Source organism: Cataglyphis hispanica, chromosome 7 (assembly GCF_021464435.1).
Source record: "Cataglyphis hispanica isolate Lineage 1 chromosome 7, ULB_Chis1_1.0, whole genome shotgun sequence".
Classification (NCBI taxonomy): domain Eukaryota; kingdom Metazoa; phylum Arthropoda; class Insecta; order Hymenoptera; family Formicidae; genus Cataglyphis; species Cataglyphis hispanica.
The window spans coordinates 6701453-6723990 of NC_065960.1; the positions used below are offsets into that span (position 1 = coordinate 6701453).

Consider the following 22538-nt stretch of genomic DNA (forward strand, 5'->3'; position numbering starts at 1 on the left):
GCAGTCGCGTACGTTCGCGTGGTGGGTGGCTGAAACCGTAATGCGATTGGGACGACATGAATCTTTGAGAAACTGTTCCCCGGGAGTACGTGCCGGAACTTCTTGAAACTTTCGCTTTTGCCGCAGCGGAACGACGTCAAACGGTTCCGCTTATCGCGACCGCTAGGGAGGGAAAAGACGGAGGATTTAGGTATCTCGCAAAGTTACGAAAACTCATTCATAAGAAATGTAACAGCCGGCGACCGTCCCTATGTACATAAGTCAAACAATCATGATAATTATGTAAATAAAATGTCTTATAAATGAATAGCGATCTTGTAAATGGATTTCGATTTTGAGATATATTGATGCTTGACATCCGCTGTCATATGTCTGTATGCTCGTATCTATAAATTAATTCCCAAAAGTTCAACTATCTTTTTTGTTATTTATTCTCCCTATCTTTAGATGAATTTTTAAGATTGTCTCTGTAATTTTTGAGAAAATTTAACAGCGTTTTTTTATTAGTTTCGATAAAATAAATAATTAAATCTTTTCCATACATTTTTATTTTACCTTTTTCTGTCAATTTATTTTAATAATTATTTATATGTTTCTAATTGCTTCTTATTTAATATTTCTCAACGGATATATATTTGTACTTTAAACGCAACACATATGTATATACATATATATACATATATATTTTCGCAGAGTCTGATACCACCTTGTCAGATTATCCTAATATAATCTCATCAAGTTATCCTCTAAACAATGCAAGCAGAACATATGTCAAATTTGTCACGGTTATAGTCCTGCTCTAATAAGCTGTCAAGACTTAATTCCGGCTTATTAAACACCATGAATTACCTTTTAATGCGTATGGCCTATATTATCAAAATGTGTGTGTGTGTGTGTGTGTCTTAGCACGCGTATATGTCATAGATATTAATTACTGTCTAATGAAGAACCTCTCAGTATGACTTCCATCTCGAGACATATTCAGAGACTCGAGACTATGTCTAAAGCTACTTACGTCGGTCGCCTATAATAGAAAACGCCAGCATGAAATGCACATATACCATTCTCTCTCTCTCTCTTTCTATATATAGAAATTATATTAATGATTCTATAATAGCATTCATGGCGATTAGCTTCGTTTTTATTTAACTCGCATTGTACAACGCAATTTAATGTGTATCCATAATTAGTCATTTAGAAATTATAATCATTACACACACACGTGTGTATATATATATATATATATATATATATATATATAAGACACTGGAATTTTATATGCATCATCGAGAAAAAAAGAAGCGGCGAGCGAATAAAGAGCTATATATATATGAACGGTGAAATTATGCATTTTCCATAGTTGTGGAATTTCAAGCAAATTTTGAAAAGCTTGAGGGAGTTAATTAAAGCGTTATTAAAGTTGTCGAAGAATTAATTGCGCGCAGAAGGAGAAACAAATTAACTTCTTGCAAATTACTCCGGAAAATAAGTATTGCTTTGTTCCGATATATCGGCCACGAAAGCGAGGATTCAGCGTCTACTGTTTAATACAGTTCTTCCCTGTTAGTTTAGCGGACTAATTGTAAGTAACGATCGCGCTTCCCGCTCACAATCGAATCTCATTTGCGAGATAGATCGATTAGTTAAACGAGATGTTTTTGTAAAACGCTCTTCCGGTCGCTTGCACAATAATACATAAATTCTTGCCGATGTATCTTTTGCGAAAAAAGTCAGCATTCACCTCTCTAATCATTGCAGTAACAATAACAGTTACAATGATCGTGATAACCGCATAACGATAATGATAGACTATTAGTGCGAACGTGACATACAATAGAATCCCTAAATACAATGGATTCCTCGCTTTCGGGCATGTTGCACACACGCTACAATTTTCATAATTATTCGGAATAAAATTTCGTGAAATCGTAAGAAAATTTAGTTATCTTGTAAAAATTTACGCTATGCGATATACAATAGATTACAATAGTTACAATAGTTAACAAAGTTAAAATTTAATGATCCAGAAATTTTAAGAAATTATTTAAAAACGTTATTATTTTAAAATATATGTATATATATATATATATATATATATTTTATATACTCTCTTCGGATAATGTATGAGCCATGATAAATTTTTTATGTTTGCCATTTAAGCGATAGTTTCAACAGTAACTATGTAACTACATATACGTATGAACGATGGCGTCAATGCAGTACCTTGTAATCTGCGAAAATGGAATTTTTTAAGAACAAGAAAAATGAAAAAAGCTCTTAAGTTTGCACACAATCTATCTGATAGTATAGAGAAGTTTGCAAACTTCCTGCCGATCTTCTCTCTTTTTTTCTCTTAGCAACATATCCTTTCCAGCAGCAACGACTTTCGAACCGCATGACTAGGTCAGGAAGTCATTTTCATAAGAAATGCGAATACGAAAGAATATTATCTAGGAATTTCCTAGCGCGCAGGAAAAAATGCCAGCAGTGAAAACATCGGTGTTAAAATAATGAATTTCAACGACAATACTTTTTTCGTGGTTTTATCCAATATGAGGGTAACCATGGCCATTGTGTAACGTAATCGTTCAATACGGTAGAGATCATATATAGCCCGATGGACGGATAATTTCACACGCGCGATTCGCGATCGAAAAAGCGACAGTTTGCGAAACCGTATCTCGGTGAAAATATGTCGGGATTTCGAGCATTTTTAAATGGGAAAAAGTAATTTCCCTGGAAAATATCCCGGAGGATGAGGCAGCTCCACGCGAAGGTTGACGATTATCGAGATTCTTTTTTGCCCGCCGCTGCTCAGTCTTTTTTTTACGACCGTGATTTTTGTACAATCCCGAGAATATTTCTCTTCCGTGTCGGACCGTTAAATCCCCTTCTTGCTCACCGCACGGAACATTACCGGAGTGTCGGGCGGGTTAAGGGTTAAACTTGGGAATCTCTTTCTATCGCCGACTTAATCCCCGAGATTGCGGAATTATTATCACTTTCGGGAATCCGCTCAAAAAGCAGCGCGCGCGGCTGTCTGTTACGCGGAATTTTTTCGCGTGCGAATAACGCATTTCGTTTTTTCAAAATGATTTATCTCCGAGACATAATTATTTTACTTTTTCAAAAATGCGCAAGCTTCGATTTACATTCGCGCGCAGTATATCCATGCAAATTTTAATAATATCTTCGCGGACAACCTTTTATCGTATACGCAAAACGACTCGAAAGCCATCAAATTTTTTTGACAACCCTTTTTTGTCGAGTTCTTTTTCAAAGGGCAGAGAGCGATCTTTTGCGATGCGAATTTTATTTCATAATTCCCTTAATTAGAAAGAAAATGACTGATATAGCGCACCAGACTAGCAACAGGTACAAGGACTTCTAGCGTCAATACGCCATTTACTACCATCGAGTTATCAATAGTAAATATTTAACGAAAAAGTATTGAGTAGTCGCATATTATTGAAATGCCAAATTGCAAGAAATTCAATTTTATGAAACATTTTTTATAACAATATATTATTATACACAGATGATAATAATTATTTCCGATTACTTACAATATATCGATTTTACGAATAAATTTAGTCTATTATTTGTGAAAGCTATTGCCTCCTGCGGTTGATAAAAAATTCAACGTGTATCTAAAAATGTATTAAAATGATACAATCGAAAAGATCTTGCCCATTTTTTTCTACACCTGTGTTTATGTGTTTATTTTGCTCTAAAAAAGTTATGTTCTGCGTGGAAAAGTATTTTCTGATGATAGATTTATCATCGGAAAAGTTTTCTAAACCATGGTTCGCGCCGTACACATAACAACGAATTCGCTTCCAAAGATATTCCATAAATCCTACCTCGGAGAGGTCGCAGAAGATAACGCAAAATTGGACACAGCAAAAGGTGTAGAAGAATAGAGTTGGGGCGAAATTGAAGAAGAATCCTCGAAATCAAATAAGAGAGACGGAAGGTGAGCCAGCACCGGAGGATTCCTTTATAATAAAGAGTTTCTCCTGGCAAGAACTCAGCCATTGTCGGGACGCTTCGTGAAAATTAACTACAATTAAGGCCGATTTGCCGACGGGCATGATATTTTACGAGGGCGATGGTGGAAAAGGCGATAAACTTTCGGACGATCCTCTATGTTACTTTAGCAACTCGCTTCGCTGCGCAAACTGTGGCACAGTACATACGGGTACCGACTGCTTTATGATTAAATCTTTAATTTTGGCGCACCAACGAGATGCTGCATAGAAATAGCAGCGCTATTATTATTATATCACGTCACCTGAGCTTATTCATGTTATATTATCGTGCATTTTCATATTATATTATAAATACAATAACATTAATAAATTATTATTGTCAACAATTTTTATTGAGATTTGCGCATAAATTTTATTCCATGTTTCCTATTTAATTGCGAATATTTATTGATCAATCTGTATTTTTTTAATCGGATATTAATCTACTAATAAAAATCCTGTATAATCTATTTATCCAGCAATACGTAATATATGAAATGGAATTTTCAAAATGTATAGATGACTGGAAATAAATAACATTGATATCATATAATATTGCATACGGTGATCAATATCATATGTTTTGATAAGATGCATTTAAATTTTCATGGAATGATTCAAACGTTAAATACAATTACATATAATTTAATGTAATTTCCTATTTATATTAATTAGATAAATCCGTTATGAACACATAATGTTATATGTATCAATAAATTGCAGCATCTAAATTTTCGTGAATCAACGAATAATTCAGAATAATAAATATACTAATATCATATCATATTAGTTTCATTTTTTTCCTTTTCATAGTAATAATGCACAAATGCAGCAGTAATTGCCAATAATTATGCATCTGTTCAATAATATAATATAATCTCTTAAAACGCGTAGCGTTTGAAATGGTAAGCTTTTGCGAGAATATCCGCAAAGAATTGAAGCAATCAGAGAGGAGAAACATTACACAAAATCCCAACTTTTAACTTTAGTATATAATCTCTAACAGATTGATAATAGAGCAGCTGTCGCTCACCGTCAATGTCGATTTCCTGCAGCATCGTACTCAACTCCTCCGCTCTCGCAAATTGTCCCAAGGAACGCATAACTCTGCCGAGTTCTTCTTTAGTAATAGTTCCGTCGCCGTCCTTGTCAAACAGCCTGAAGGCCTCTCGGAATTCTGTGAAGAAAAAAAAGAAAAAATAGTGTGAGTAACTCCGTTTCGCTTTTTTTTCTGGAAATAACTGAAATTATTTCAACTTTCCAATATCTCTGAGAAAATTCAACAGCTGTACAGCCGAATGTATAAAATATTCCAATATCAATCACCATATTGTACTCATTTACGATGCAATTTTCGAGAATTTTTCTGTTCTTTTTTACTAATAATTTAAAATTTATACGGTTTGGATAACTTTGAATTTTTCACGTTTATTATCTTGGTAACTACTGTGATGTCAAGCGTGTGCTCTCTCTGGAATCATCTCTTCTTTATCGAAGTTGGTTACTGACTGGCCGATTAACTGACTATAAAGGTGGTCGCTAACAGGTTGAATTCCCCGAGCGAATCTGACGAGCTACGACTGTACAAGCTGTATAGGTTTGGTTCGACGGTGCTTGACTCGATCGTTTAATAGCCTCGTTTCTCGCGTCATTGATTCCCGATGCACCTGCACATTACACGTGTTCGTATTCACGCACGATTGCTGGTTTGAGAATGGAAGCTACGAGTGTCTCGACGTGATCGACGATCATTGTGTTTTACTGTGCATGTACTTATGATCGTTATTTGAATCTCGTTTAAAAATCTTATATCAAATAAAATATTCTAAATGTAAAATTTTCAATCTTTGCTTTCGCCTCTTCTTGTAATTTCATTTTCAGAAACTTTTGAAACATTAATATAAACAACAATAGTTTACAGAAAGTCTTTAAATTAATCTCTCCTCCCACAAAATAAACATTATTGGTTACACAAAACGGGACAACGACTTTTTGTTAAAAACTTACTACAACTTTTTGCTAAAAAATTGACTGAATTAGAGAGAAGTTAAATTTATATCCCAAGACAAATTTCATTTAAGTTTCTCAGATGAGTTGGAGATACAAATATGATTTCGCGAATATCAAATGGAATCTTAAGATTCATTTATAATCGTATTCAGTTTTAAAGCAAATATCTTAGTAAGAATGCGATTATGAAATTTTAAAGCCTTATTGTTGCTACAGTTGTGCGATTTTAAAAATTAAAATTTATTATTAAGATACTAAAAATTATGATAATTAAACAAATATATTAAATGTTTTTATAATATTTGGATATGAACCTTAGAAGTAGTGCATAAAGATGTATATTACGATATATAAGAAGATATAAGAAGAAAATCAAAGAAAGAGAGAAAAAGAGAAAAAGACAAAGAACAGAAAAATAAAAAACTTTTATTCTGATTTGTGATATAAAGATCAATGCAAGAACAATATTTTAATTAATTTTTATATTGCTATAATTCATTTTATAAGATAAAATGTAATAACAGCATGTATTTTTTTTCTTTGTACTTGACGCTTTCACTTAGAGTATCAATTGTAAAGCTGATATTAGTATAGATAATAAATAATATATAGCACTGCTTTACACATATAATTCTTTCAAAAAAATTCTTTTAAGATATTTTTAACAAACAAGATCTTATAAAGTCAAAAGAAAAAATCTTTTTCTTGTAACAGATTTTTGGCAAAATTTAAAGTAAATTTTATTTTTGTGAATCGATGTATTATGGTTTCAAAGAAATTTTTAATATATTTGATAGAATTGATTGTACAAGTACATAACATTACGTTGCGTTTATAATTAGACATGTATTTAATTAAAGTTAAAATGTTTTTAAGGCATAACTGATATAAACGTCCGTGTCAAACTTTATTAAAGATAATCAAAAGAACTTTCAGGAATATTATTTCTAGTTTAAAGGAAACTTTGTTAGAATTTATAATTGTAATGACAGTGCAATAAGAATGAGCAATTTTATTTTCAATCTTATTAAAATAAATATTTCTAAATTAATGTCACACAATATGCTATAAATTCAAAAGAAAAGAGCAAATAGTTTGTTTATTCATATTCTCGTGTTTTATTTTCGTGAAAAGAAAAAAAAATTTTAGATTAAAAAATATTTCAGTTTAATTTCAGAGAATTTGTGATGAAAAATTCAAGGATAGCTTAACGAGAATAATTAAATGCAAAAACAAAAGAAAGTACTACAGAAAATGTGAAACGACATTAAAGGCATCACAATGCAATTTGTGTGACATCGATTGGAAATCACTATTCGCGCGTTCTCATGTGAATGGAATAATATTTCCCAGCGCAATATTTATAAAGGCAGAAAGAAAAACAGATCGTGCACGTGACGGACAACACGCGAAAAACGCTCGACGTCTGGTGACACGATGTATGTACGCAATACAAAATTATTTATCTCACGTACCGATCTGTTCGATCAATTGGCCGATTTTCCATTTTCTCGAATGTATGTACGTCCCGTTAAGAGCGATAACGACGAAAAAAATAATGACTACGAAACTGAATAAAGTCACAATGCCGGCGCGAAGCTACGCGACATGCGAGCGTAGTTTTATCGGGATTAACGAGTGATGACATCAAACAGGTGAGATATCATTCCCTCGGGCGTACCAAATTGAATTTATCGATATATGTCCGTCATCCAGGATTTGATGCCACGATCGAATCAAAAGAGTATAGATGAATTTGTATTGCGACAGGCTAATCTTGTAATAATGAATGTAATAATGAGATTGCTTTCGCCAAAATTATTATTCTCTATAATAGATTTCAACGAGTTCAGAATTCAAATTTAATTTTTTTAACGAAAATATCAGGGAAAAACTTTTTTCGTAAATAAATAAATGTTCAAGTTTCGCTATCAGATATTTCTAGTCCTGTATAGTATATACATTGCATTTATATAATACCAAATTTACGAATATATTGTGCAAAAAAGATTATATCATATGAAGTAAATGAAATTTGTAATAAAATTGAACTGGAATTTACAACAATTTAAATCTCGACTCACCCTTCATCTGCGACTTCGATATAGGCGTCTTATTGGACGAAACGTTGCTCGCCGATGATCGCTTTGGCGAAGCCGGCAAAGATAGGATGTTCGTGGAGTGGATGGTTTTGTCGTTGACGGAAGCCGAGGGAGCGGTGACTGTTGTTGTTTCCGTGGTCTGTGTCAAAGATAATTCTTGTGATTGTTGCTGTCGTCGTCGCTGTTGCAGATCGCGCATCGAGACATCGGCGGCGGGACATACCATTGACAAGTTCGGCGACCCCGGTGTACGAACCATTGTCGACGATGTCATCGATGACGCTGTCATTGATGGCGAAGTCGGCGTCCGTGGGGGACAATCCGACCCGGTGTCCTCTTTCCCCTCCTCCGTGCCATCTCCCGCCTCACCGCTGCTCTGTCTTGTCTGCACAAATAATTATAAATGCATGCCATCCATCCTTAGAAGAGTTTGGCCGTATACAAACGCAGTCGAAAATTCACAAGCGAGTGATTCTGAATTAACTCGTCATTTACGGTTGTGTAACAAAGACGCAAATTAGTTTTTGTCAATTTTTATTTTGTTTTTAGCACGAATTAATTTTGGCACGTATATTATTATACTATCTTTGGAAGAAGAATTAATAATTTTCTAATTCTTAAATTTATTCTGTAATCTTTCACATACGTATATTGATACGTTTTTCGTATTCTTTTCTCATTATCAAAAGTGTATAAGCTAAAGTTATTTTTAATTACTTAAAAAAAAATATTTTTTTAATAATTGAATTATACATCACACTAAAATAACATGGTTCTTTTCTTTAACAAAGTATATCTCAGTGTGTGATTTGCGGGAATATAATTTTTCAAAAGCTAATATTGATTAAATTCTGTTTTTTGAAAAAATCTTCTCATATAAAAGATATTATTACATATATTAACAATCTCGATATAAAACTTTATGAAATCTCAAAATTTCGAAAGAAAAAGATCTGTTATGTTTGAAGGATGTTTTTCTTTAGAGTACTTAATGGCTGAATTATAGCTCTCTCCGTTGTTTTTTTTTTTTATACGTCTTTTAGGATATAACTTAAAAGATTGCTATAATCATTAACCGATAAACGTTGAGTGACAAGCAAATTGCACAAAGTTGCGTTAATATTTAATCCGTTTACGCCAGATGCTACTAAGTTACGGAATATAAACTTCTAAGATAGTAATATATGAGAGTATTTATCACTTTGACGATGCAGCTTCAATATCGGCTGCTTTAACGTCAGAAAATTTAGCAACCACTAGAATTTACTCAAATATTAATGTGCAGAGACGTATTTAAAATCTAATAATATGCTAATAAAAATGCTGGGAAAAATTTTCCGAGTTTACTAACTTCAACATAAAATTCAACATAGAAATACGAATAAACCAATATTGTCAGAAGGACTTCGGCATTCAGATTTCTGCGTTCTACGACCTGCAGCTACCACATATCTACGTCAATCCCGCAATAACGCGAAAAGCAAAGTTGATCCACGATACGAAGAGAGGTACACTTCATTATTGTAAAAGTTCGTGGGAGCGCGTTGACGAGTGATTAACTACTCTTCCGAAAGAATGTAATAATGCATTCATCGTTTAAATTCAAGAGCATCGGAAGCGCGCGATGAATTTGGCGGCGTAATATGACGGGTGAAAATGCACAGATGACGTCATTTCATTTTATATGTATGAGGGATAGAAGATGAAGAGAAGAGAGGATCTGGCAATAACTGTTCTGTTTTCGCGAAACTACGACGTGTCATTGAATTGCCATTTGCTCTTTTCGGAATTGCGATACTAACTCCGGTGAGAGTAAGAAGCATTTCAATCCCGCATGAAAGCACCGCATAGCTGTCGAAAGCTCTCACCATAAGTTTAACCAAGGCAATGCTTCTCGTTATCAGAATGTTGAACGATAAAATCCGGGTAACATGTGATACTCGTACGAGCAAGTAAAATAAATTTTAAAATAATTTTCGAGACACGACGACTTTACCTCGATTCTTGCATAGGGATAGAGAGAAAAAGAGAGAAAGAGAGTAAATCTCTCCGGTCTCGTGTTGCCGGACACGTCTCGTTATGTAACCGAGATCGATCGGGGTAATAAGGTTTGCGCCGAGAAAATGAAAGGGAAACAAAACGAAAGCTATTCCAGAGAATTTATAATTAAAGATAGACACGCGCGATAAATAGTAACTCAAGATTCCTATTTCTTGAATCTAAATTTATAGACGCTGCTTATCTCCTTCCGACATTTCTAGCAGAGACAACTTGGAAAAGCTGCAAACGAACGAAACGTCGCTCATAACGCAACAAATTCGCGTTAAAGCGATATCACTGAGAAACACATTTGCATTCCTGGCAAGTCATTCTCGGAGGTCAAATTGCATTTAGCTTCTTCCGAGAGGTACGTCGAAATTAGAGCGACGCTTTCCGAGACAGACATCTGTCCCTTGACTACGATGAGTCGCGAAAGTGAGAAACTTCCGACGGCACTTCGACGAAGCGAATGAAATTCGAGTTCGCGCTGCGAATGTAGCGATCTGGTTGATCAAATTTCACGAAGATTGCTCAACGAAGAACTGAAGGGAGAATTACGGTGGTTATACCGCCGCGGGCGAAAGTTTTGTGGCCGAAACCGCGCGCGAGAGAGAAAGTTTCTCAGACGCGTTTGGTAATAAACGAGAGAGAGAGAGAGAGGGAGGAAAGCTCGAGAAAAAATTTCCCGAAAGTTTCCCGATTCCTCTCTTTCTTTTTTTCCCTGGTCCAGTGACAAAATTGAATCCTCGTTAAAGCGCCGTCACGTTCCACCGATCGACATCGACACTTTAGTGTCGGACAACCCAAATTCCTTTCCTTCCTTCCTTTCCGCCAGTTTAAATTACATTTCATTGCGTACTTTTGTAATTGCGATGGCAAGATACTCAGGCAATTGTGTCTGTTCCGTGAAGAACGTGAATTGTTTATCACGTCGTCTCGCACAAAACATCGGATTGTGTTTATGCGAAAGGAGTTTAGAAGCGATACGGTACTATTACGAAACAAAAAAATCTGCTGTATATATGTACACTTTGCGTGTGTTGATAAACATACGATAAGCACTCTCACAATAGATTTTCTCTTAGCAATATTTTTATATGTGAATATGTTTCCTTCATAAAAACAATTAATTTACTTCCGCTATTATGTCCAACATTTATTTTCGCTTGCAAGCAAGGAGTTATGCAAATTTGTAATGGCTATTTTTAATAGTCATATATTGGCGCTTAGCCAAGATTATGCGGCTATCTGCGTTAAAATGTATGCTTTTATAAAGGTATACATTTTTACATACATGGTACCACATGGTGTTGCAAAAAATGCGGAAAGATTAAGGATGTTATGTCATTTTTATCTATGTATTTATCATGCTTTCAAAAAGATGATATTAATAAAAGATCATATTTTTTGACGCAAACGACGCAATACCCGCGCGTTTATAATGCATTACAGTGTAATTTATATTCTTATGACATTTATTTTAATAAATATCAAATTGTGAGAATTCTGGAATATTTAATTACGCGCTGGATTGTGCATGCAATCGATAATATATAAAATGCATAAAAATATATTTATTAATATATTTATTAATATATGTTTATGTTTGAAATGCAATTTATTTTCTCATATCTGTGGGAAAGAAAATCGCTGATGGCAACGCAAAATCAAATTTTCCGCGCATATCGGAGTAGTTAATTTGATGTAAAAATTTTATACGGTTGTTTTTTGTGCAAACAAGAAATCGTAAACTTGCGACTAGTATACATCCACTTGAGCATGACGATATGTCATAGGCAAAACGCGCGCTGGTTATCGATAAACGAATGTATCACAGTCGATCGCGCTTCGCGTTTCCTCTTGCGAAATAATGATTTTCACTTCATCACCGACGGTAATCGTTGCTGACAGTCGGAGTCGGTTACCTTAATGAAAGTAATTATGGAGAAGAATAGTTCGATGATGCGGCTGTGAATTTCTTTTAACACTTTTAATTGATAGCTTAAAGGAGATATGAAATTTACATTCATTTTCGCGCCTTGTTAAAAGACCTTTCGCATAACTCTGTTCATGTAGAATTCCAAATATTTTATTCCCGTTTGTTTGAAAGTATTTTAATAAATTTTAATAAATTGGAATAAAGATTTTCATTCCGCTTGTTTCGTATTTTGACACGTTAAAATAAATTTACAAATTAAAATAAATTTACTTGCATGATAAAAATCAAGCATAGGAACTTATAGAATTTTGTAATTAATAATAATAAATTAATCGGCGAATTTTCTATCAATTTCTTTACTAATTTTTCTATCTTTTACAAATTTTTAATTTTTGATATTAAACACCTAAGTAATTAACTATTAAAGTAAGTTATGTTAAACATCCGCTTAAAATATTAATTGCAAAGTTAAATTTTGTTTTTTATTTTGACTCTAGAAGCTACAAGTTTCATTAAATTTATGCAAGTTTCTATATGATTAAAATTTTGTTTAAAATAAAATTAAAGTAAATTAAATTTCTTAAAATAAATTTCTTTACATGCAAAAGATAATAGAAATATTGTTGGATTATATACTGGGTATTTTATAAATTACATTTAAATATATTTTGAATCGTGCACCATATCGTGCATCAAATATCGCGGGATGATTTAACTTCTGCAAAATTCTCCTATTTAAAAGACTTAAAAAGTTCTTGAATTCGAGAATGCGAGAAGTAATACGTCAGATAAATGGTACGTATTTTTACCGAGAAAAAACGGAGAGAATAATCTACTCACATTTTTCTGATTTCTCGAATATATATATACCCGTTGGCCAACGACGACGTTGGCAACGCGACGGTTCATACGACGGTGCATTTTTGTTCCTCTGACTTCTCAAGCATTTTCAAAGAATTCGCCGAGTGCCGAAAAGACGTGTAGTAGCCGCGTACGCAGACATTTATCTTATTAGATTATCTCTACAAACCGTAGCATCTTTCGAGCAGTATATCAAATATAGTAAATGTGCCACTTGGCCAGCAAAACGTGCGCCACACCTGCGGGTGTAATCCCGAGTCGTGAGCTGTTTTGCAAAACGTCATGCATATGCGTGGCAAATTCAATAATCAAACGTGAGTCGCATTCGCATATCAATTTAATAACGTTTCGTTATAAATCAATTATGTTTTACTATAGAATATACAGTCTATAACACAAAACAATTATTAGTTGTAAAACAATAATGCACCGCATCAAAGTCCGCTGTAAACACGCGCAATGCGTGTATGCAATATGTGTGCGGACGCAATCGTTTCATATTTATTACAATAGTAATATGTGCATTTGCGTTGACTATTGTGCTGATTTATTATTCACTCGTTTTTGTTCAAAATAAATATAAAATAAAAAACATCGAGTTGAATCGCTCCAAACGATGTTGCTTCGATAAAAAATGGAACTTTTAATACTTGATCCTTTTATTTGATGGAGCAATAAATCATTCTCGCGGAAACGAAAACTCACGTGTTTTAATGAATCAGTAGATTCAAATATTTGTCACAGTCTGAAATTTATTCAGAAGCATTCGATTCTGCTTTTACGGTTTGGCATATTGAAAATTAATCCGCGATCGATTCGGCAAAAGGAACAGAAGGACGCGAATGCATCAGAGGCGCGACCTTCTTCTTATCCCACGCCCTTAATTCCTTTCCGAATACTTCACCGCCCAAGGGAAACTTCGTTAACGCCGACGACGGCGCTAATTGCTTCGCTTGATACTCGTCAGCTGATAGGACAGGTAGGACAGGTAAAGGCCGCCGTACAAGTAGATACCCGGTATCTTGTCGGCTTCAGCGGCTAAGGCCGTGACCATTATCGTCGACCAATCCTCGCCCCGTTATAACCCATCCACCCACGGTATGCCACTCACGTCTCGCGAACGCCGGTTAAAAATAGCGAAACAGAGGGCGAGTCTCTCCCAATTCTCGAGTAATTCGATCGCGCGGGAATGCTGACGTTAGCATCCCCTTGTTGCATAAACATACGTGATCAGGTCGAGACCGAATTCGAAATGCGGCACTTGATACGGATGGATATGCTGCGCGGAGAAAGATCGACATATAGATGATCGATGAAAAACGGTAAAATATGTCAGCGTATATTTCGATATGACCGATTCGAGCGAGGCGCATTGATAAAAAGATGCAAACAATGTTTGGCGGATCGTTCAGTTCTACTGATTCATAATGAAGCGCTTTTAGATTTTCAATGAGCGCTGACATTCTTTTGCAAGAACGTGCTGGCGCGCGCAGATAAACCTCAAGATTAAAGTTAAAAATATGAAAAATTGAAAATTGGAAAACTGACGAGATTATTTTCTTGGCGGGGAACGTAAGTTATTTATAAATTGAGTTTATAGCTGAATTGATAATTGAGTTGTAATCTATTTTCAGTAATTAACGTAATTAACATATAATAATCTTAATAAGCTATAATCTCGACAAGCTATAAACTTGCATAATTAATATGCAAATTTATTAATAGTTATTGATATGAGATTGGCATTGTACTTTATATCGATCAAACACCTGTCTTCTTTAAAATAAATTCTTGTCCGACGCTTGTCGTTACAGGTATATGGAGATTTATGTTGTTAATGTAATCCCACACGCGTTCGCTCATAAATCAGTGCGCCAAATCCAACATCATTTATTCTTTAAATAAATCATGAGCGCATCGCGATGACGAGCGATTTTGCAACGAGTGCTCCCGCTCCTCGCCACCCGAAAATCCAAATACGCTTCGTAATTTGTTGCGGATCAGACGAGCGGAAACTACTTTCGCATAATGTTATGTACCACCTGCATAATGCATAGAAAATAAGAGGTACTCGCGCATTAACATTGTGCGAGGTTGCGGTTTGTTAATCCATTGCAAGTGTACTTTAAATAAAAGATTTACTTATACATTATTCTGTTAATCTTTTTATTCATATTATTTATGTGTAATGCAAATTAACATGTCCCGTTGCAATTGAGAATATATTCGTAAAAATAGGTAACGTGCTGATTATTTTGTAAACAACACTTTTTGCAATATATATATATATATATTTCAAGTGTTATTTCCGTTCATTCTCTTGAGAAAAAGCACACTTTGGAGCTTTAGTAGTTTGTAACTGCCTTAAGGCTTTTCTTAAGACAATGCGTTGAAATAATTAAAACACAGTACAGTTAAACGTTTTCAAAATAATGAGTAATAATATAATACGAAATATGATTAATTGGAAATTAAATGAAATCAAAATTATAGTAACTCAAGAATATTATTACAACGCAGAAATAGCTGTAACCCGGAAATATGGAGTGAAACAAATTATATGGTTCTATAATCTTTTGTTTTTACTTCCCTTTAGCACTGTATTCATCTCTAAAGCATATAGTACTGCGCGTATTAAAGTTCGTGTATATTAACGGTAGTATTACATTAACTAAAATGAGAAATTTCTATTTCTCCATTAAATCGTTTGCATACAAACGTCGCATATTACGCAAAGAATGACCGAAACATTCGTTGTAAAAGCACATACAAGTAAACTTTTGAAGTGAATAATTAATTAAAGTTTCTGGCTACCAACATCCATTTATTTTACATTTCATTAATATATAAATTATAAAATTAGAGTAGAAATATCAAAGCAAAAATGCCATAAGCGCAGTATATTTTTATTTTGTTTGACGGTAATTTCAAGATGGCTCTTTTGCATACAGTAGCCAAAAAAAAAAATAAAAAATAGAGAATTAGATGATTTTTTTTTCTCACTTACATATCTTTTCAATTTCATTCTTAATGATATTCTTCCGTCTAATATTTGGATTTTTAAATCGCGTGAAAATCGGAGCGAATTTGCATACACAAGATTGCGCACGTGATGTTCGCGGCAATTAGCGCGCCAGTGGGAAGAAAATGCGCGATTAAAGAGCATTCGAGGAAGAAGTGGAAGCTTGTGCAAGAAGAAGAAGAAGGCGCGGAAAAATCGCGGCTGAAAAAGGAGATTTACGAGCGGCAGGTGGAAGTACGATAAGGCGCCAGCACTCGATCACGCTGTCCCGCATTTTGATTGAATGAGACCGTGTGAAGCGCAAGGAAGACACCGGCGCGGCTCATTTCCGCGCTGATCGCGAAAATTTGCATGCCGATCGCGGCCTGCAAACCGCAGAGATAACGACGCGTGGCAGGGTGCAGGGGAAAAAGGAACACGCGTTACGGAACGGCAGGTAACGCGGGATTCGGTACCGACCGATAAGCGTCACTTCTCATTAATAAAAGAAAAACTCGCTATAGAAACGGGAAAAAGGGTCATTGGAGACAGTTATTGATAAACGCGAGGATGAAACTCGTAATAGGATTGGATCGAAATAGATGCGCATTACAGTGAATTAAAAACCGTCTTGAGCGCGATCTATACGAGGCCTATTATCATATCAAAGCTGTGGAAATCTAACTAAAATATTCGTATAATTTACGACTCGTAATGAATTCCATCAATATAATGAAGTTTTATTATAAATTTTATTATATTTATGACATAAGCGAAGGAATGAAAATTGTAATAGGTTCGGAATCAATATGAGATATAGTCTCTTCAACGATTTGTAAAATATATTATCATATTGAACTATCACTGAAGTAAAACTAAATGACATTTCTCTAATTTATATACCCCAATGTATTTTATCATTGATAATCAATTCTTTTTATACATCAATTCCCGTTCAACAAATTCAAATTCTACGATTTCCAGATCGCTGAATCGATTTAAATAAATCAATGACATAAGAAATTATATTCGATGAGGACAAGTAAAGATACAGACGCGACCTAACGAATCATTTTGTCAATTTCATTTCGCATTTTTCTTAGCCCTCCTCGAACACTTGTGACGTCAACGGAGAGTCGGCGCTTCGAAATCGCGACGTAAATAGTAAATCGGCTAATTAACGTAATATTGCGAGTTGTAACGAACACAATACTGAGTGCACATCCATCTAAATGCTCGATCTCTCCGTGAGATTCGATTTCCCTCGTGTACTAACGCCACTATAGTTTAAGCATCGCGCGTCGGCGGATAAGTAATTGCCTCTCGGGTGCGTTTCGATTTAACTGAAGCGACGCGCCGCGGAGCGAGATTCCCTCTCGGCGGATATCCATGAAATCTAGGAGCAAAATTCACCAGCATTTTTCAAGATATCTAGATAAGACACAGCCCACTACATCAGCCGTCAAGTACCCTGTTAAGGCACATACAAAGTCCTCTGTTCCGCTCCCGAGCCATTCAGGAGGCTAATTCCCGCGAACTTTTACAAAGTTCGCTAAAATTACATGCCGCTCTCGTGGAACAAAGTTATGAATATGCTGCGTACAGCGAAAGCAGATCAATTTTTTCCCTTATTCTTTTTCTTCCTCCCATTCGCGCTCTCTTCGTTTTTTTCTGTAATATTTCAGAAGTAAAAGAGAAATATTTTAAAAAAGGCTGAACTCGGGATCAATAAGGCATTGTCTCAGAAGAATAATTGATCGCACAATCGTTTGAAATAATGAGAATATTAAATTAAATATAATAAAGTAATATTATTCTTTATAAAAAGTGGATCACTATATATTTCGATCAATTTCCGTGCAACGCAATTAAATAGTGCGCTCCTTCTCTTTAAAAGAAAATAATGGTAATATAATAATTGTATGTTGAAGAGATGTGTATATCGTTTATCAATTTTAGATCATAGATATACGAGATTACCGGAAATTAAGCGATTAATCACAATTACGGAAAGGACGACAAATGCGTCGAGGGTGAACTCGTTAGCGCTGCGGCTAACCGCCTGTTTACAATCTGATTTCGTGCACGACGCCATCGAATATAATTGCGATTTCGATAAGGTTAATGATTGTACGTCGTAACTTATATAAACCGATCTAGACTACAATGGCCACTATGAAATGGATATTAAAGTACATCACCAAGAATTACTTTGCAATGCTATAAAGCTTGCAGCGTAATTTAAAAAATAATTTAGCTTCTCAGATTCAATTCTTAATTGTTAATAATAATTAACAATATATACGTAATATATTATCTAAATCTTCTGGAATTATGCAACAAATTATTTATAATTATTTATATATTGGTACGCACATCAATTATCATTAGTAACACGATTCTTAATAATTATTGAAGGTAAATAATGATTGTTGATATAACAATGGAAAATAAATACATTTACGATTTAGGAAAATAAAATATAAATCGATATACGATAATATGAGATGTAATAACCGCTTCGAAGAAAAACGAGTAATGCTCGTGCGGAACACAGGTGCGTAACGTACAGGTGAGTAACGATGGTAAGAACTAAGAGATCGAAAGAAAACATATATCGCCTACTCGTTAGCTCTCTGTCTATAGACTTAGAAAGCGAAATATTGTTTTAACGCGAGCGCACACTTCGATAAAACCTTTTCCTCCGTGTCAACGTTTATACATTATAAATTCACACGTTTCATGCGATTACGCATTAATTTAAATGATAATAATAATGGATTAATTAATGCGGAAATTGAAATATTCAGAGTTATTAGCACAATGTAAATAAATTGGCAATCTCATATCCCAACGGCATAACACAAAACGGTGGTCAGTTTTATTAAAATATTGATCGATTGTAAGAGACTTGCGGTTTTATCGTTAACGTCGTTTATCGAAATTTATTACAAGACTGATAAACGAGACAAAAGCAATATGACTTTTAGCCGAGTTCATAAACTGCTGCACACAAAGGATCTATATACCATTCATTCCATAAGTGCATTCAGCCGAATATGAATAAAGATGTAATAAAAAGCGCGATCGCGTGAGTATTTAATGCCGCGTACATACTTTTCTTTGCCCTTACTATCGATTTTTCGCGATCTCATTTCTTTGGCATTTTACCGGCACATTCCTTTAAGAGAGCACGTTATTATTATAAAAATTATAATAATGATTAATATATTGTGTATTTTTAAGATATGTATTTTTAGACGTATTATAAATTCTAATAAAATGAAAATTATGTACGAGTTTTCAAGGACATGATACATATCTTTTTGCTTAATTTGTTTTATTTCTGAAATATTAATTGCATTATTTAATGGCGAAAAGCAGAACACAATTGTGCGCAACAGATATTTGTCCTTTAATCAAATTTATGCTCGTCTTTATAACTTTTCCGAGCGTATTTAACATCCCAAAATTACGTTATGTAATAAAATTCATCATTTTCATCTGCAAAAAACATGGAGCTTTCGGCAAAGTCGCCATAAACCATAGATGATAAAATTTTTCCTTTAGTCAGAAAAAAACATATTGTAATGAGAATGCAACAATCGTTCCACCGGAAAGCGCAATTGTCAGAGATGTAACATGATTTCGTTGATAATGCATTCAACGCGTTGAGCTTGAAAAGAGTTTTCATTCTTGCGTAAAAAAGCCACATCACATCGCATTGATAGTCTGTCAAGTCATGTGGATCTCCATTCGGGAATATTGAATTGCAAAAAATGTGATTCGAGAATACGAAGTTAAGGTCTCAAAAATCGAAATCGACTCGAGTCGGACCGACATTCCGACCGCGGATGCGTCAAGTGCGAGGTAGCGCGAAAAGCATTCGCGCGTTGTAAGACAAAGGGATGGAGAAATGGAGTGGAATGTAAAATGAGACCGGAACAAGGATGAAAACGAGACAAGAGATCGAGGTGGATGGTTGCATTTTGAGAGAAAGAGGGTAACGTTCTCGGGATTTAAAATACGAGACGCTTGATGTATTTTCCTCTTCTCTCTTTCTTGTATATTTCATATTCCCTGTGTATTCTCACTTTTTATGATTCTCGGTAAAACGAGAGCTTAGGCGGCAAAAATTTTAAGGTACCTCCTGTTTATAATAGAAAGCAGCCTGTACATTTGAGTGCTGTGGATACCGTAGGATGTACCCGAGTTATATTCTTTGCCACTGCAAGACTCCAAAAGTTTTGATTAGGACATCGTGTAATAAAATTTAGATATTTTCAGAGTGTAAAATTTTCAACTAAATTCGTTTATTCCGTCACGTTCATTTTACGGTACGAATAAATTTAAATATATCTTATATATATATATATATATATATATATATATATATATATATATACGTGGCAATATGCTAGAAAAAAATACGAATCAAATAATAAAAGATTACATTAGTTAGATATGACCAATTTACTGAGAGCGCTCAGTATTTGCGCCCTGTATTTGCTCTTCATACAATCTATAGAATAACGAGCAACAGGAGGTATACCGCCAGCAAATAGATATATTCCCACAGGGATACTTTGATTATGTGCATAGGAAACGCTTCTACGTATTATCGTTGACTCTCGCTTATGTTTAACTCGAGTTTTGAACGAGATGTTCAACGTTGTAATAACATCAATGGACAGAGAGAAGACGAGATAGAGAAAAGAGAGAGAGCTATAATTCCTAACTTTTGCTCGTTTCTATCTGAAAGATAATGCAAACGCGGTTTCGTATAAAATTATGACGGAACATAATTCTCTTGAGCGGCCGCGAACGACATCGCTCCGAGGCGAAAGACGAACTGAATGTGGCGAGCATCAGGTCAATTTAAATACGAGCCCCTTTTCTTAACGCATTCAGGAAATAAATGTGCATTAAAACGCGTCAGTGGCATCGTGAAAACTTCGCGTCATCGCGCATCATCGCGAGATCCGCTTTTGTGGTCGGCAGCGAAGCCGTTTACATAAATCTTACCTATATTTAATTTCTTTTTTTTTTTGCAAAAGCTCTTTTCAAAAACGATATTGACTGCTCAAATACTTATTCATTTCTCATTATCAAATAAAACCTCAGAATTAAATATTGTTCTACGAGAACTACAAGTGTATGTATGTAGTGATCAAACAGAAACGTTATAAACTGATACGATTCGGTCTGATGTTATAAGCGTTGTAACAAGTTAGTCGCATATTTCTGATATCATTACAGCGCATCTCACTCATTCATGTCAAAGTATGTTGGGTAAGTTTTTTATCACGCTAACTATTCTGTCATGCTAACTTTCACTGTGCATTTTATTCCATTTTTTCAAACTAGAATAAACTCGAAATAATCCGAAATATTGTTTTTGTCAAAATATGAATATCAAATGTTGATTAGTAATTTGATTTATATTTTTTATTAACGATATTAAGTACCATTAAAAAGAGGAAATCATATAATTTATTTACATAACAAAATTATGTTGCATGTATGTAACTGCAAATTATATTAATATTTTCAACTACGATGTTTTCCTATATTAAATATACACAGTTATTAAAATAGAATATGTATAAAATCTTTTTCGCTGTTCTAAATATAATTTATTTGTAAAATACGAGATGGAAAAAATGTTTCACGCATGTTGATAACAAAATATCCATTACGGATCGCGCTTTTGTAATATGTATTTAAAATCGCAAACAAATAAACTGAGAAATATATTATCACATAATATATTTTACGGATGTTTATTTTTTTCTTCAAAACAAATTCAATTTAATCAATCTGTTTCAATACTATTGTTTTCAGAGAGATTTTTTCAATTTGGGAAAATGCAAATAATTTGCCTGTGGCAAAAAACTTTCCTTTCCATTTTACAGTTTGAATATTCATATAATCGTATGATCGAATGATATTATTTGTGTGATCAAACAACGTTAATTTATGTATAATTAAAACACCATTAAAATTTTGCATCTTTGGGAGAAATTTGTACCTTTTGCAGCTATTACCCGATATCAATCAATTAGGTCAATTAAACTTTTATAAGAGTGTCAGGGAGCGGATTAGGGGAAGGTAAGTTTGTCAATGACGAGCGTGCTCAGTACTTTTGTTCGCGCGCTACTTAAGATGAGATTATGAAATTATGAATTGTATTAGTAGGGTAAATGTAAAATATTCTTCGATATTTTAAGAATAATCATCTCCCGATATCCATCATTAATTCACCCCGTGTATTTAATAAAGCTTTAAATAATTTTAATTAACTTTGCAAAAATACTTTCCCGAAAGTGTATAATAATATAACGCAAAAATTAATTCGCTATTTACGATTAAAATATTCTTTAAATCCACCTGTAAAACTATATTTAATTAAAAAATAATAAATAAATATGTGATACATTAATAAAAAAATTTTTCAATATGGAATAAAGTGTGTGATTTTTTTTTCAACATTTTTTATCACATTTTGCTTAAGAGTAAAATGTCTGCCGAAACATTGCGCAGGCAATGAGGAT

General features: G+C 34.1%; 1 protein-coding gene across 4 annotated transcripts in view; it reads right to left on the minus strand.

Moving 5' to 3' along the window:
* LOC126850850 (calmodulin-A-like) overlaps positions 1 to 22538 on the minus strand; it is a 58533-nt gene that overhangs the window by 24111 nt on the left and 11884 nt on the right. For 3 of the 4 annotated variants that reach the window (XM_050594247.1, XM_050594245.1, XM_050594244.1), the window contains 2 exons: positions 8126 to 8528; positions 5065 to 5208 (listed from right to left, as the gene is read on the minus strand). In XM_050594247.1, the coding sequence (XP_050450204.1) occupies positions 5065 to 5208; positions 8126 to 8432 (451 nt within the window). In that variant the 5' untranslated portion in view covers positions 8433 to 8528. The remainder of the gene's footprint in view (positions 1 to 5064; positions 5209 to 8125; positions 8529 to 22538) is intronic. The other variant, XM_050594246.1, reaches the window with a different exon arrangement.